The 11,657-nt window shown below is 31.4% G+C and overlaps 1 protein-coding gene across 1 annotated transcript; it reads left to right on the top strand.

The window, feature by feature from the left end:
• Positions 1–5,663: 5,663 nt before the first annotated feature.
• On the top strand, positions 5,664–6,161 carry LOC133305035 (F-box protein SNE). The gene has a single exon (XM_061505142.1). The coding sequence runs from the start codon at positions 5,664–5,666 to the stop codon at positions 6,159–6,161; it is 498 nt and encodes a 165-aa protein (XP_061361126.1).
• The last annotated feature ends 5,496 nt before the right edge of the window (positions 6,162–11,657 follow it).

The following is an 11,657-nucleotide window of genomic DNA, read 5'->3' as shown; positions in this document are numbered from 1 at the left end:
AATTTTAAGAAGGCTAAATCTATATATTTGTAAAAAATATTACTTATATAATAGCATGTTTTAAAATTGCTCCATCTGATTGTATACAAGTTTCCGACTGCATATATGCATGTTTTATTTTGTGGTGTTATAAGCTTTATATTTGCGAATGTCAGATTATATACTCGTTTTCTGTGTCGAAATTTTTTTTTTTTTTCTTTTTTTTTTGGGTAAATAAGGAGGGGAAAAAGACCTCAAACACAAACTCAGTTTACAAAGATCCTACGAGAATTACAAACTAAAGAGAAATCAGCCAAATATAACGGTAAAATCCCAACCGGAGGGGAATGAAACACACTAAAATTATTCTCCAGTGGATGATCCAAAGGATATTTAGATAGCCCATCCGCACATCCATTACTTTTGCTAAAAACATACACCAGTTGAACCTCTCAGTCTCTATGTAATCAAGTTCGAATGTGAGTCACCAAACGGGACTCTCGAGCTGCTCCTCCACTCTTGGAGAGCAAAGTGCTCACTGAGCTAGCGTCACTTTCTAACAAACACCGTCTCCAGCCTTCATTCCAAGCCAATTCAAGACCTTTAAGAACTCCCCACAGCTTAGCTACAAAAGCAGAACACTTACCTATATGATAGGCAAATCCTTGAATCCAGGAACCGGTTTCATCCCTTATGAGACCCCCACACGCAGTGTCACCACCAGCAATTTTGGCTGCCCCATCTGTGTTGATTTTAATCCAGCCAGTCTCCGCAGGATACCAACCCACAGGAATGTAAATCGATCTCCTATTAATCCTACCATCATGATACTGTAACCAAGCATTTGAAATTTCATGAACTTTGTTCTATCGATTGGCTTTTATAGGACAACCAATTATCATCTTCTCCATGCACCACTTCATTTCTCCACTGCCAAGCACAAGCAACTGTGATAGCAAACACAACGGGCCATTGAGCATTAAACCTCGTCAAGACATCATTCAAATTCATCTTCAGCTAGGTAACCAAATCTGCGCTAAAAAACAAATTAAAGAAATCAGGATTAATTAAATCCATCCAAACCCTCTTGATTTTGATACAATCTCGAGCCATATGGAGTATAGATTCTTCTTCCAGCTGACAAAGAGGGCAGATGGGGATAGACATAACCAATCTGGCCAGCATGCTTCTTGTTGGCAGCCTATGATGAGCTAATATCCATTGTATCAGATCCTGTTTACCAGAGTACTGTTGAAGTTTATTCTATCTCTACACAAAGATTGACATTGTAAAAGCACTTTAATTCCTAAGCCTATTTACCACTTAATTTACTCATTGTTAATTCTAGACATATAAGAAATAAAATGTGTATTTATTATTAATCGAAACTTTACAAAATTTACCACGAGCAACACCTATGTGTAGAAGATCAAAATATTAAAAGGAATTAAACTTGACTTAGTTATGTGGAGGCAGAGGAAATTCAAAATAGACTTAGAATTTTATTTTTAGGCCAAAGAGAAAAAAACTCAAAAAAAAGAGGGGGCAAAAAAGAAGAAGGAGGAGGTTGGCCTTGGTTATATGAAACTCTCAAATGTATCGGGTAATGTGACAAATAGAGGTGTACAAAAGATAAAAAAAATTGAACTGAACTGTATTTAATATAACTGATTTTTAAAAATTAATTCATGAACCAAATCGGTTTTAAAAAATCAAATCTCTCTTTTTTTATTTCTCTTTTTTCCCCTAATTTTCTTATTTATTTATTTAGTGGATTCTTTTATATTTATATTTATTACTTTATTTCTTTAATTATTTTTTTAGAATAGGTTCAATCCAAATTGAACTAAATCGTTTTCAAACTGAACCAAACCATTTAAATTAATTCGGTTCGATTCTTTTAAAAAATTAATTTCAAACCCTGGCGACAAGTCTCAAAATCACAATCACATGCTTAAGGCTTCTGCTTTTCACTCTTTTAACTTTTTTGGTTGAGTTACTTTGGCTCACTTATGGGTATGGTACCAGAGTCATGTCATGGACATGTACTGGCACCACTTCCTTCTGAACGAGCAATTTTTATTAACATATGTTGTTATTAGTTCACTCTCCATCAGCTTGAATGATTTGGGCTTAAAGTTCATACTGAAATAAAGTATGTAATAGCAAGTTTGACTCTCATGTAAGACTAATGATATAATTTTATGTTAACAAAGTTTAATTTTGTATCCACTAATAGTAACTTCTTCCCTTGTGCTTGTTATTATTTGTTTGCATCCTATGAGCTAGTTAGTTATTTGTTTTTATGTTCAAATATCACAGTTCAAAGATGCCTTTGTCAGAGCTTTTCATCTAAAATTTCTGATAGCAGGCTAGAAGTTAGGAATTTAATTCCAGATTGAAGAAGTTTCTTCCCCGTGAAACAAGGAATTTAATGAACAACAAAGTCCTCAATCCCATGCAAAAGCAAAGGCACAAGGAAAAAAATACAACCCATTAGCTAATTTTTCAAAATAAGGGATCAGATTCCACTGTTTCCCACTTATAGCTAAGAGAGTAGTTAGGAGAAAAATGTCATGATCTATAGCGTTGATTTAGAACACTGGCTGTCATTGCATTGTTTGCTTTCCGATCCTTCTTTCTGTTTACCTTTTACCTGCTTGTTTGTTTGTTCTATGGATGTTGTTTAAAGTTTTTTTCACAAGGGACTTGTGCTAATATTGTGATCACAAATCATTAAAGTATATCTTTTATCTAGATTTTATTATTTAGTATATTATTTATACAACATTTTTACGCACAATATTTTTTTTTGTAATATATATATTTTTAATTAAGGAGTGCTACACAAGAAGAAGAATGCCAGTTGAATTAATTTTTGCGCAAAATAAGCATGATCCACTGGCGATCTTCAAATGTAAAAAGCACATTTTGACCTTTTCTTTTATATTTTTAGTATAATATGAGTATATGACTTTTCTTTAAATATAATTTTATTAAAAAAAATTATAAATTAATCTATATTAAATATTCTTATAACTCCCTCAAATTTTTTGTTCACCGGTGTGTTAATATATGTGACGATTGAACAATTCCTCAATGATAAAGAAAACAAGGAACCAATACAAGCTAAGTGAAAAGATGAAATTATTTCATTGTATGGTCACAGTAATAATGGACCACGGTGCACAGATAATTGGCTCTATAATTGAACTCTGCTCTGGATATGTATTTGTTGACGTATGGTCATGACAATGGTAGAATCTCTGATATGCTAGCTAGTTGACCAATTAATATGTGGGCACAACTTTACAACAACAAAGTACAAAGGATAGTTGTTGGAGGAGAAAGCAAAGAAGTGAGATAAAAAAAAAAAAAAAAAAAAAAAAAAATTGGTGAAATTTTTGGTTGCAAACTTTACGGGTATCTATCTCCTTGTAGTTTTGCACTTATCGAGTTGCTAAGAGCAAGAATAGGGAACAGTGCTTCCCTCAAGTGTGTCCAACGAACAAGTCCAACCCAATAAAAACAACACCTTATGACACACTCTCTAAATTGCAGAGTGGGGTCTAGTCCCTCCTCAGAAGCCTAATTAATAAATCAAATGTCAATTTCAAAGTGCCGTAACTAAAATAATATTATATTTTATGCTTTCTGTCTCAAAGGACTTGGGGGTTTTCCTTTGTGGGGAGAAAATCCAACCCCATTAGATATTTCAATAGTGATTGCCTGACCATGATCTGAAAGTTCCGCCTTTTTCTTTGTTGGTATTCAAATTCACATCAATTTTTTTCAAGGTGGAAAAACATAAAATGCTTGTGGTGTGACTTTTCTATTGGTGTGCCTAGCTAGGGAAGGAAAAAGTTTCGAGGCAATTTTGGTGCAGCATTATTCATCCTCCTTTCGTTACCATTTATTGAAAGGATTCATAAGCAAAATTTCATTGTTGTTCTGGTTGCCTCAGTGCATTCTCTTTTTGTTTCTGAAAATGCACTGTTGATGCTCAATTGCCAACTCGATTGGAATGGGAAATAAAAACTCATCTTATTGTCTTTAAGCAAATACAGCATCTTTCTTTCTTCTAAGGAAATTGTTAGCATCACCACATATATTTGTTGCATTATAATTAGCCCACTAGTTATCTTCTTTGGGTGTACACATTGTTTTCGTATTTAAATTAAATAAATATGATTTGGTAGAAACAGTCCAGAGCATAAGTCAAAAATGTAAAACGATAAATTAACCAAATTATGTAAACTGATATGGAATCCTAAGTTTTGCTTCGAACGTTGGAAGAGAAAAAAACGTTATAAAAAGATAAGAGGTCTGATACTATGACCATAGAGGGTCAACCCTAGCCTGATATTGGAATTACTAAGCATCGCGTGAAATTAACGTTAAGTTTTCTAACCTTCTCAGCGCACTTGCCGAACTTATCCGTTAGGTATAAATGAATGTCGATACACGTTACAGTAGCCTCACTTTTGCAATGGTATTTATGCAAATAAGTAAATAGCAGTAATATCTGCATTATTGCATACTATATAAATTTCCAAAATCTAACATGCTTTCTTCAAAAATAAAATAAAATAAAAATCAAACATACCACACTACACATTGTACAACACAAGTGATTGAGTTACAGGATAATTTTTAGAGTTGTTAATTTTTTGATGACTAATGCTGATGTTTACAAATTTTGTGATATATATATATATATATATATATATATATATCTATTAATAAATAAAATAAATTTTATCATAAATAAAATTAATTATGTGGAAATTATTTTGTATGGTCTTTTTTATTTTTTGTATTGTGGATTGATTTTATAACTTAATCTAGTCTAAAGTAAAAATTTAGATATTTGTATAGTTCCATAATTTTTTTTTGCCGAGTAGTTATATTATTTAAGGAATCAAGCAAATTATAATTTTTTATAATATGTTCTTTAATTTTTAAAAATCAAACACTCCCTAGATATTTTTATAATAAATAATAATAATAATAATAGTACTTGACTTTAACCTCTCGTCTCTTCATAAAAAAATGGTCCAAACTCTCCACAAAAAACCATAAAACTCTGCATATACTCGGTGACAATTCATGCAACATACAGCGCGATCAGCCATACTAGATCTTCAAAGTTAGTGAACTCTTTCTTCTCTCTCTCTCACAACGGTCCTCATCCAAGGTATTGGAAAGAATGCAAACAACAACAAAAACAACAAACACCAAATCTGCTTACCCCGAAACCTATATAGAAAAGCAACAAGAGGAAAAAAGCATAGCATTGGTTCCAGTTCTTTGCTTTGGACCTTTCTTTTGGCTCTTTCTCTTCCCCCTCGATACTCACAATCACTCTCTCTCTCTCTCTCTCTCTACATGCACAATTAAGTCCAACTATAAGAACAATTAATCTAACAATGTAATGTAGTAATTAACAAATAAAAAATCTCTTGCACGGTCGACTTACCCTTTGAGAAGTTCACGTTTCTTAATATTTCCCCAAAGTCAATATTTCTCACACTCACACCCTTAAAAGTTAAAACCCCACACCTATGTTCCTTCACCTCACAGGCTCACACATACCATTTCTTTCTTGAACCCACCATTTCCATTTCAACTCCCTACACAATCTTTCTCTCTCTCTCTCTCTCTCTCTGTCTCTCTCTCTCACTATGGTGCACCTGCACCAGCATCACCATGAAAACATGCAGGAGAGAAGAAGCAGTTCAGAAGAGCAAGAAAAACGACCCAAGTTCTTCATAAACGACAACATTGACATTCTCAGGGAAATCCTTAAACGACTCGACGGTCCCTCGCTGGGTGTCGCCGCCTCTGTGTGCCGTCTCTGGTGCAGCCTCACCCGCAACGACGACTCCCTCTGGGAGCACCTCTGCTTTCGCCACGTGTCCACTCCGCCGCCGCCGTCCGTTCGGTCCGTGGTGGTTGCCCTCGGTGGGTATAAGCGGCTCTACATGGTGTGCGTGAGACCCGTGCTGAGTCGACTCGGAGACTCGGAGCGGGTCAGGAAGCAAGTTTGGACTCGGCACGAGGTGCAGCTCTCCCTCTCCTTGTTTTGCATTGACAGCTACGAGAGGCTTGGGAGTGGAAGGCTTACAAGTGACGCGTCCGCATCGTCGCTCATGTTCCTCTGCAACCCCGTCAACGTTTGATTTATTGACCTTTTGCATTTACCATTCGTTTCCGAACTCAGATACAAAATCAGTGATTAATATCAAAATAAGAATCACTGCCCGGGTAGTTATTTGTCTATCATACACCAAATTAAAATATCACCATTCAGCGGTTTGTTTGTTTATTCTTATCTCTTTGTTTTTTGTTTTTTCCTCCTCATATTGTTGTTATAGTCAAATATATTAATAAAATCTTATAGCATAGATTCTTATCTTTCATTTATATGTAGCTCTTCATCAATTAAGATCTTCAGAGCATTCATTTTGATGTCGCTTGTCATCTTGTTCTTTAACATATATAATATTTGAATTAGTTTATTTTCTGATTGAAATATTGCCTAGCAACTTTCCTTCTTTTCCTCTTTCTTCCCCTTCTTTAATTTATTACAATTTTATTTTATTTTAACCTTTTCCTTTTATTATATTTGGCCCTCGTTTCTTTCTTCTTTAAAAAAAAAAAAACATTTTTTCAGCAAAATTCAAAAGCAATACAACATGGTAAGCATCTTTTTAAGATTTTCTTAATTTCTCTTGTCTTCTTCTAACATTGGAACAGCGCGATTTTGTTCAACTACGACATCTAAGATTTAGCGATAACAAAGCAATCTGGGAGCTTATTACCATTTTAGCAGTGCTGTTATATTTATACTCTAAATTAATTTACTCATTTTTTTAGTTATAATAATCATTGTTTACGCCCAAATAGAATGAAATATAATAATCCTGATTTATTTTATATTATCTTCTTTTAGTAAAAGAAAATTGCATTATTATTTAACTATTATATTCTCTTTTTAAAATATACCAAATAAAAATAAAACTTATATGTTGCATTTTATCCTGTGCCAATACATTTACCAAAATGCAATCCATCTGGTTTTTTCTAATATAATATTTTTTTTATTAAATATCAGTGTTATCTAATATAACTTGTGCCAATAGATTGACCCAACTAGTGTTTTTAATTTGGATGGATGAAAAACATATTTATTTGAGGGTGGCCACTGTTATGATATCCTCGCATATTCACTTTTTACCTTTTTATTTTATTTTAAAGGTGTCATGACCCTTCACTGGAACACTCCTAGGATTGGGATGTGTCATATGATGCATTCAGGTGATTGCTGCGAGAAAGGGGTCGCAACATTCTAAAAATGAATATTAAAAAAAATATAGTGGTGTTCATCCAATTCCCATTTTTTTCATATAATAACCCTCAATTTAATAAGAAGATATCAAATATTCACATGGCCGCATAAGTAATCTGAAGCTGCTGCTCATCCTAAATGAACTTTTTCATAAATAAAATTTATAAATTATGAAAAAAATTAATTGTTATATTATGTTAATTTTATTAGTTTTTGTTAGATATATTTATTAGTTATGACATCCGATGTTCCTCCGGAGAGATGTCTTTATCCTGATCTTGCGGTCAATAATATGTTGCTCATGCAGTCTAAACACCGATCGATTATTAATCTAAATTTATTCATAACTTATAAATTACTAATAAAAAATTACAAAATATAATACTAATAACCTAAATATTATATAATTAACTTTAAAGTGAGTAATTATAATTTACAAACTACTGTGATTATTAATTAATATTTAATTATTACTAGTAAATAATGATTAAAAATACTAACAACTAAATATATTTCATCAATCATTCATTATTCAATAATTTTTACTAATTAATTACTAAAAATTAACCGTCTAAAAATTAATATTTTTTGAATGTGGAGGAATTAATTCACATGAGCAGCAACTTGTATGTTTACACATATATGGTAAAATTATTTCTGCAGTCGTTTTACGTACAACAACGACAGATGTATAGTTATGATTCCTCTCATTTAATGTTTTCATCATTTGTATGGTTACGATTTCCCACATTTAATGCTTTCGAGTATTTATGGCAAATATTTAATTGTTGCACGTACAGCAGCTGCAGAAATGTAAATATATATATATATATATATATATATATATATATATATATATATATATATAGGGTAATACATTTGTTATGTAACAGGAAAACAAATAGTTTTCCTGCACAAACAACAATTAAGAGAGATGAACAATTATGAAGAGAGAGAAACAAAAATTAACGGGCCCCACCTCAATTGTTGTATGTGCTGCAAATTTTTTTGTTTTCCAGTTACATAACAAATATATTACCCATATATATATATATATATATATATGTATATATATATATTTTGGAGAATATTACACACACATATAGTATATCCTATTAGTTGCCTCTTGTTTCCGGATCACTTAAGTGAGTAGGTGCATATTTAATACATTTTTATTGGGTTATATATATGGGAAAAATGTATGTTATTTTAAATGATGCAAAGTCGTGTTATTTTAAGAGAGAGAAAGAGATAGATCACAGGGGACAGAGAGTGGACAAAAACAAAAAAGTGGGTCTCACCTCTTTGTGAGAGTGAAATGACATAAGTTGTATTATTTAAAATGACAAACATTTTTCCTTGTATATATATATATATATATATATATATATATATATATATATATATATATATATATATATATATATATATATATATATATATATATATATATATATATAGGGAAAAATGTTTGTCCTTTTAAATGACATAACTTATATTATTTCACTCTCACAGAGAGGTGGGACCCATACCTTGAATTTTTTTTGTTCACTCTCTCTCACCCTTTATATATATATATATATTTCTCTCACTTAAAATGACAAAACTTTACATCCTTTTAAATGAAACACACTTTTCCCATATATATATGAGTTTAATATTTCTCATGTTGAAGGAGATAAATTTATCTCCTGTTTATAATTTTATTTTATCCCCTACACATATATAAAAATGTATAAAGCCTGTGCAGTTTTATGTGAAGAGAAGAAAGAAAAAGAAAAAGTATGAAATCTACACATTTTTATATGTGTGTAGGGGATAATTTTATCTCATACGACATAATATATATATATATATATATTGGAAAACTATTTCTCCAGTCATCGGAGATAAAGTTATCTCCAGTGAGCTGAAAATGACGTCGTTTAGGATTATAAGATTAAAAAAATTATAATGATAAAGACTAATATAACCCTGCAATATATTATAATTACAAAAATACATTGATTTCCGCCCCAAAACGACTTCGTTTTGGGCTCATTGGAGATAACTTATCTCCATTGACTAGGAAAATCATTTACCCTATATATATGAGAAAAATATTTTTCAATTTACTTGAGATATATTTATCTCCATTTAATCTAAAACTACGTCGTTTTGTTTATTTATTTTCTTATATTAATTGATTCACCTTTGAATTGTTATAATTCTCATTTTCTCTCTCTTCCTTTATCACCATTGATCTATCTTTGTACGGTTTAGTTTACTAACCGGAGATAAAGTTATATCAAGTAACTTGAGAAACGATAAGCCCTATATACATATAAACAAAACGAAATAGTTTTGGCGTAGACGGATATAAAGAAATATTTTTCTTTATATATATATATATATATATATATATATATATATATATATATATATATATATATATATATATATACAGGGCAGGATCCTTTGACACCGTAGTCAAACTTTAAAATTTGACCCCAAATATTAATCGTTGATTTTCGCAAATCAATGGTTATCATTTATTGGGAATCAAACTTATTATTTAATCATTATGTCATTTAAAAGATTAAAATGACATAATGATTAAAATGACACCAAATATATTGAGAGAGAGTTGACAAAAAAATATAAAGGTATAGATTTCACCTCTTTGCAAGAGTAAAATGACATAAATGACGTCATTTAAAAGGACAAATATTTTTTCCCTTATATAGAAAGATAAAAAATATTTCTCAAGCACAAATATAGAACTTTAAATTTTGTTGTTTTGAGTGGTAGAAGAATTAATTGGCGGATATAAGAAGGGAATAGAAATTGGTGGATATGACTTTTTTTTAGGGTGCGGGGACCCTCTTCCCACACAGCACACATGATTGCGACGGACAAAAAATAAAAAGTGAAAATGGGAGGAGATCGCAACATTGACCATTCTCGTATGAAAATAAGAGCATGTTATATTTAGAAACTTTTTTGTTTATAAATTCTTACATACTACACTAAGTACGATATATTTTAATTATGCAGTGTGTGACCGGTCGTACTTAGTGTGATTTGCAAAAAAAAATTTGTAAATGAATTCTATCCCATGAAAATATGTTTCCCATGTACTCAAACTAGTGTTATTGACTCACAAAACACTAATCAGGTCAAAGAGCAAGATAATCCTACAAACTAGAAGGAGGAAAATCAATATGTATGGAATTTTTTATTTTTTATTTTTTCTGAATGGTGTATTTTGCTGAGGAGGTAAGGCCATAAAAATTTCAAATGTCGAAATCGAAAACTTCCACCTTCTTCGCTGGGCAATTCACCTCCATATAAGATATATTTTTTATACTCAAGAGTATTCAAGTATAAAAATAAGAAAAAAGAAAACAATGCCCTTCTTATTGATTAAGACAGAGCAAACAAAATCAACTCAATGGACAGACAAACATGTGAATGAGACCATTGACTCAAAATATATAAATATGAATCCTATCCATTATCCCAACCCAACCACTTCAAATTTTGGCATAACAAGAATTGTCGAGTTTCAACTGTTGTCCGTTGGATTCAAGTACTCAACTAAAATCTCAATCGTTACATTCATTTTAGTCGTAGCTTCTTTTCAAAGAAAAACGTCATTGGGCCTTTCGCGTTAGCCCAAATAAATGTTTTAGATTTGGTTATGGTTGGCGGGACCTTTATCCACCCACACAGCTTTGCGAGTTAAGTCCAAATTATTCGACAGTGACAACTTCAAATCAATGTCAGAACTTTAAGTCATAAGTAGAACTCAACCAAAAACCCTGGAAGTTCAACTGCTCAAAATCGCTTAAAATTTTGAATTCAAATTCAAATAGTAATAACATGGACTTTGGTTCTTGAAGAGGAAACATTTAATAAATAATCGGTTAAAAATAGAAGGTAGTTTCATTCTTTTTTATTCTAACAAAAGGAAACAAATATTGTATGGCAGAAATTCAATGACAATTGTGGAGATTTAACAGGGTGGCTATCACTGTTAATTCCCCAAACCATTATTTAACTTCGCACCAACTAGGCAACTGCATAAGACTTATTATAACTTCTAACTGCCGCAAAAAAATAAAAATAAAAAATTTATGCAGCAATAAAGAATAAAATATAAAACAAGGGGAAATAAAAATAAAAAAAAAATAGAGAGAGAAAAAGGGGAATTTCCTATGAAGCCATTACGCACCAACGGTGCACGTTAGCTTGTTCCAACCATCTCTGTAATAACAGCGTTTACTTGCCTTGAAAATAATCATTTTATTTATAATAATTCCTATTTTATTTCCTACCTTCTCTT

The sequence above is a fragment of the Gastrolobium bilobum genome, unplaced genomic scaffold, assembly GCF_033153095.1.
Source record: "Gastrolobium bilobum isolate Gb01-03AN ecotype WA unplaced genomic scaffold, APGP_CSIRO_Gbil_v1 utg45939, whole genome shotgun sequence".
In the NCBI taxonomy this organism is placed as follows: Eukaryota; Viridiplantae; Streptophyta; class Magnoliopsida; order Fabales; family Fabaceae; genus Gastrolobium; species Gastrolobium bilobum.
Note: the sequence above shows the minus strand (reverse complement) of the source record. Positions and strands in the feature narration are given on the sequence as shown.

Bases quoted from the DNA above. Each gene is read 5' to 3' on its own strand.
- LOC133305035 (XM_061505142.1), top strand. From the start codon at position 5,664: ATGGTGCACCTGCACCAGCATCACCATGAAAACATGCAGGAGAGAAGA.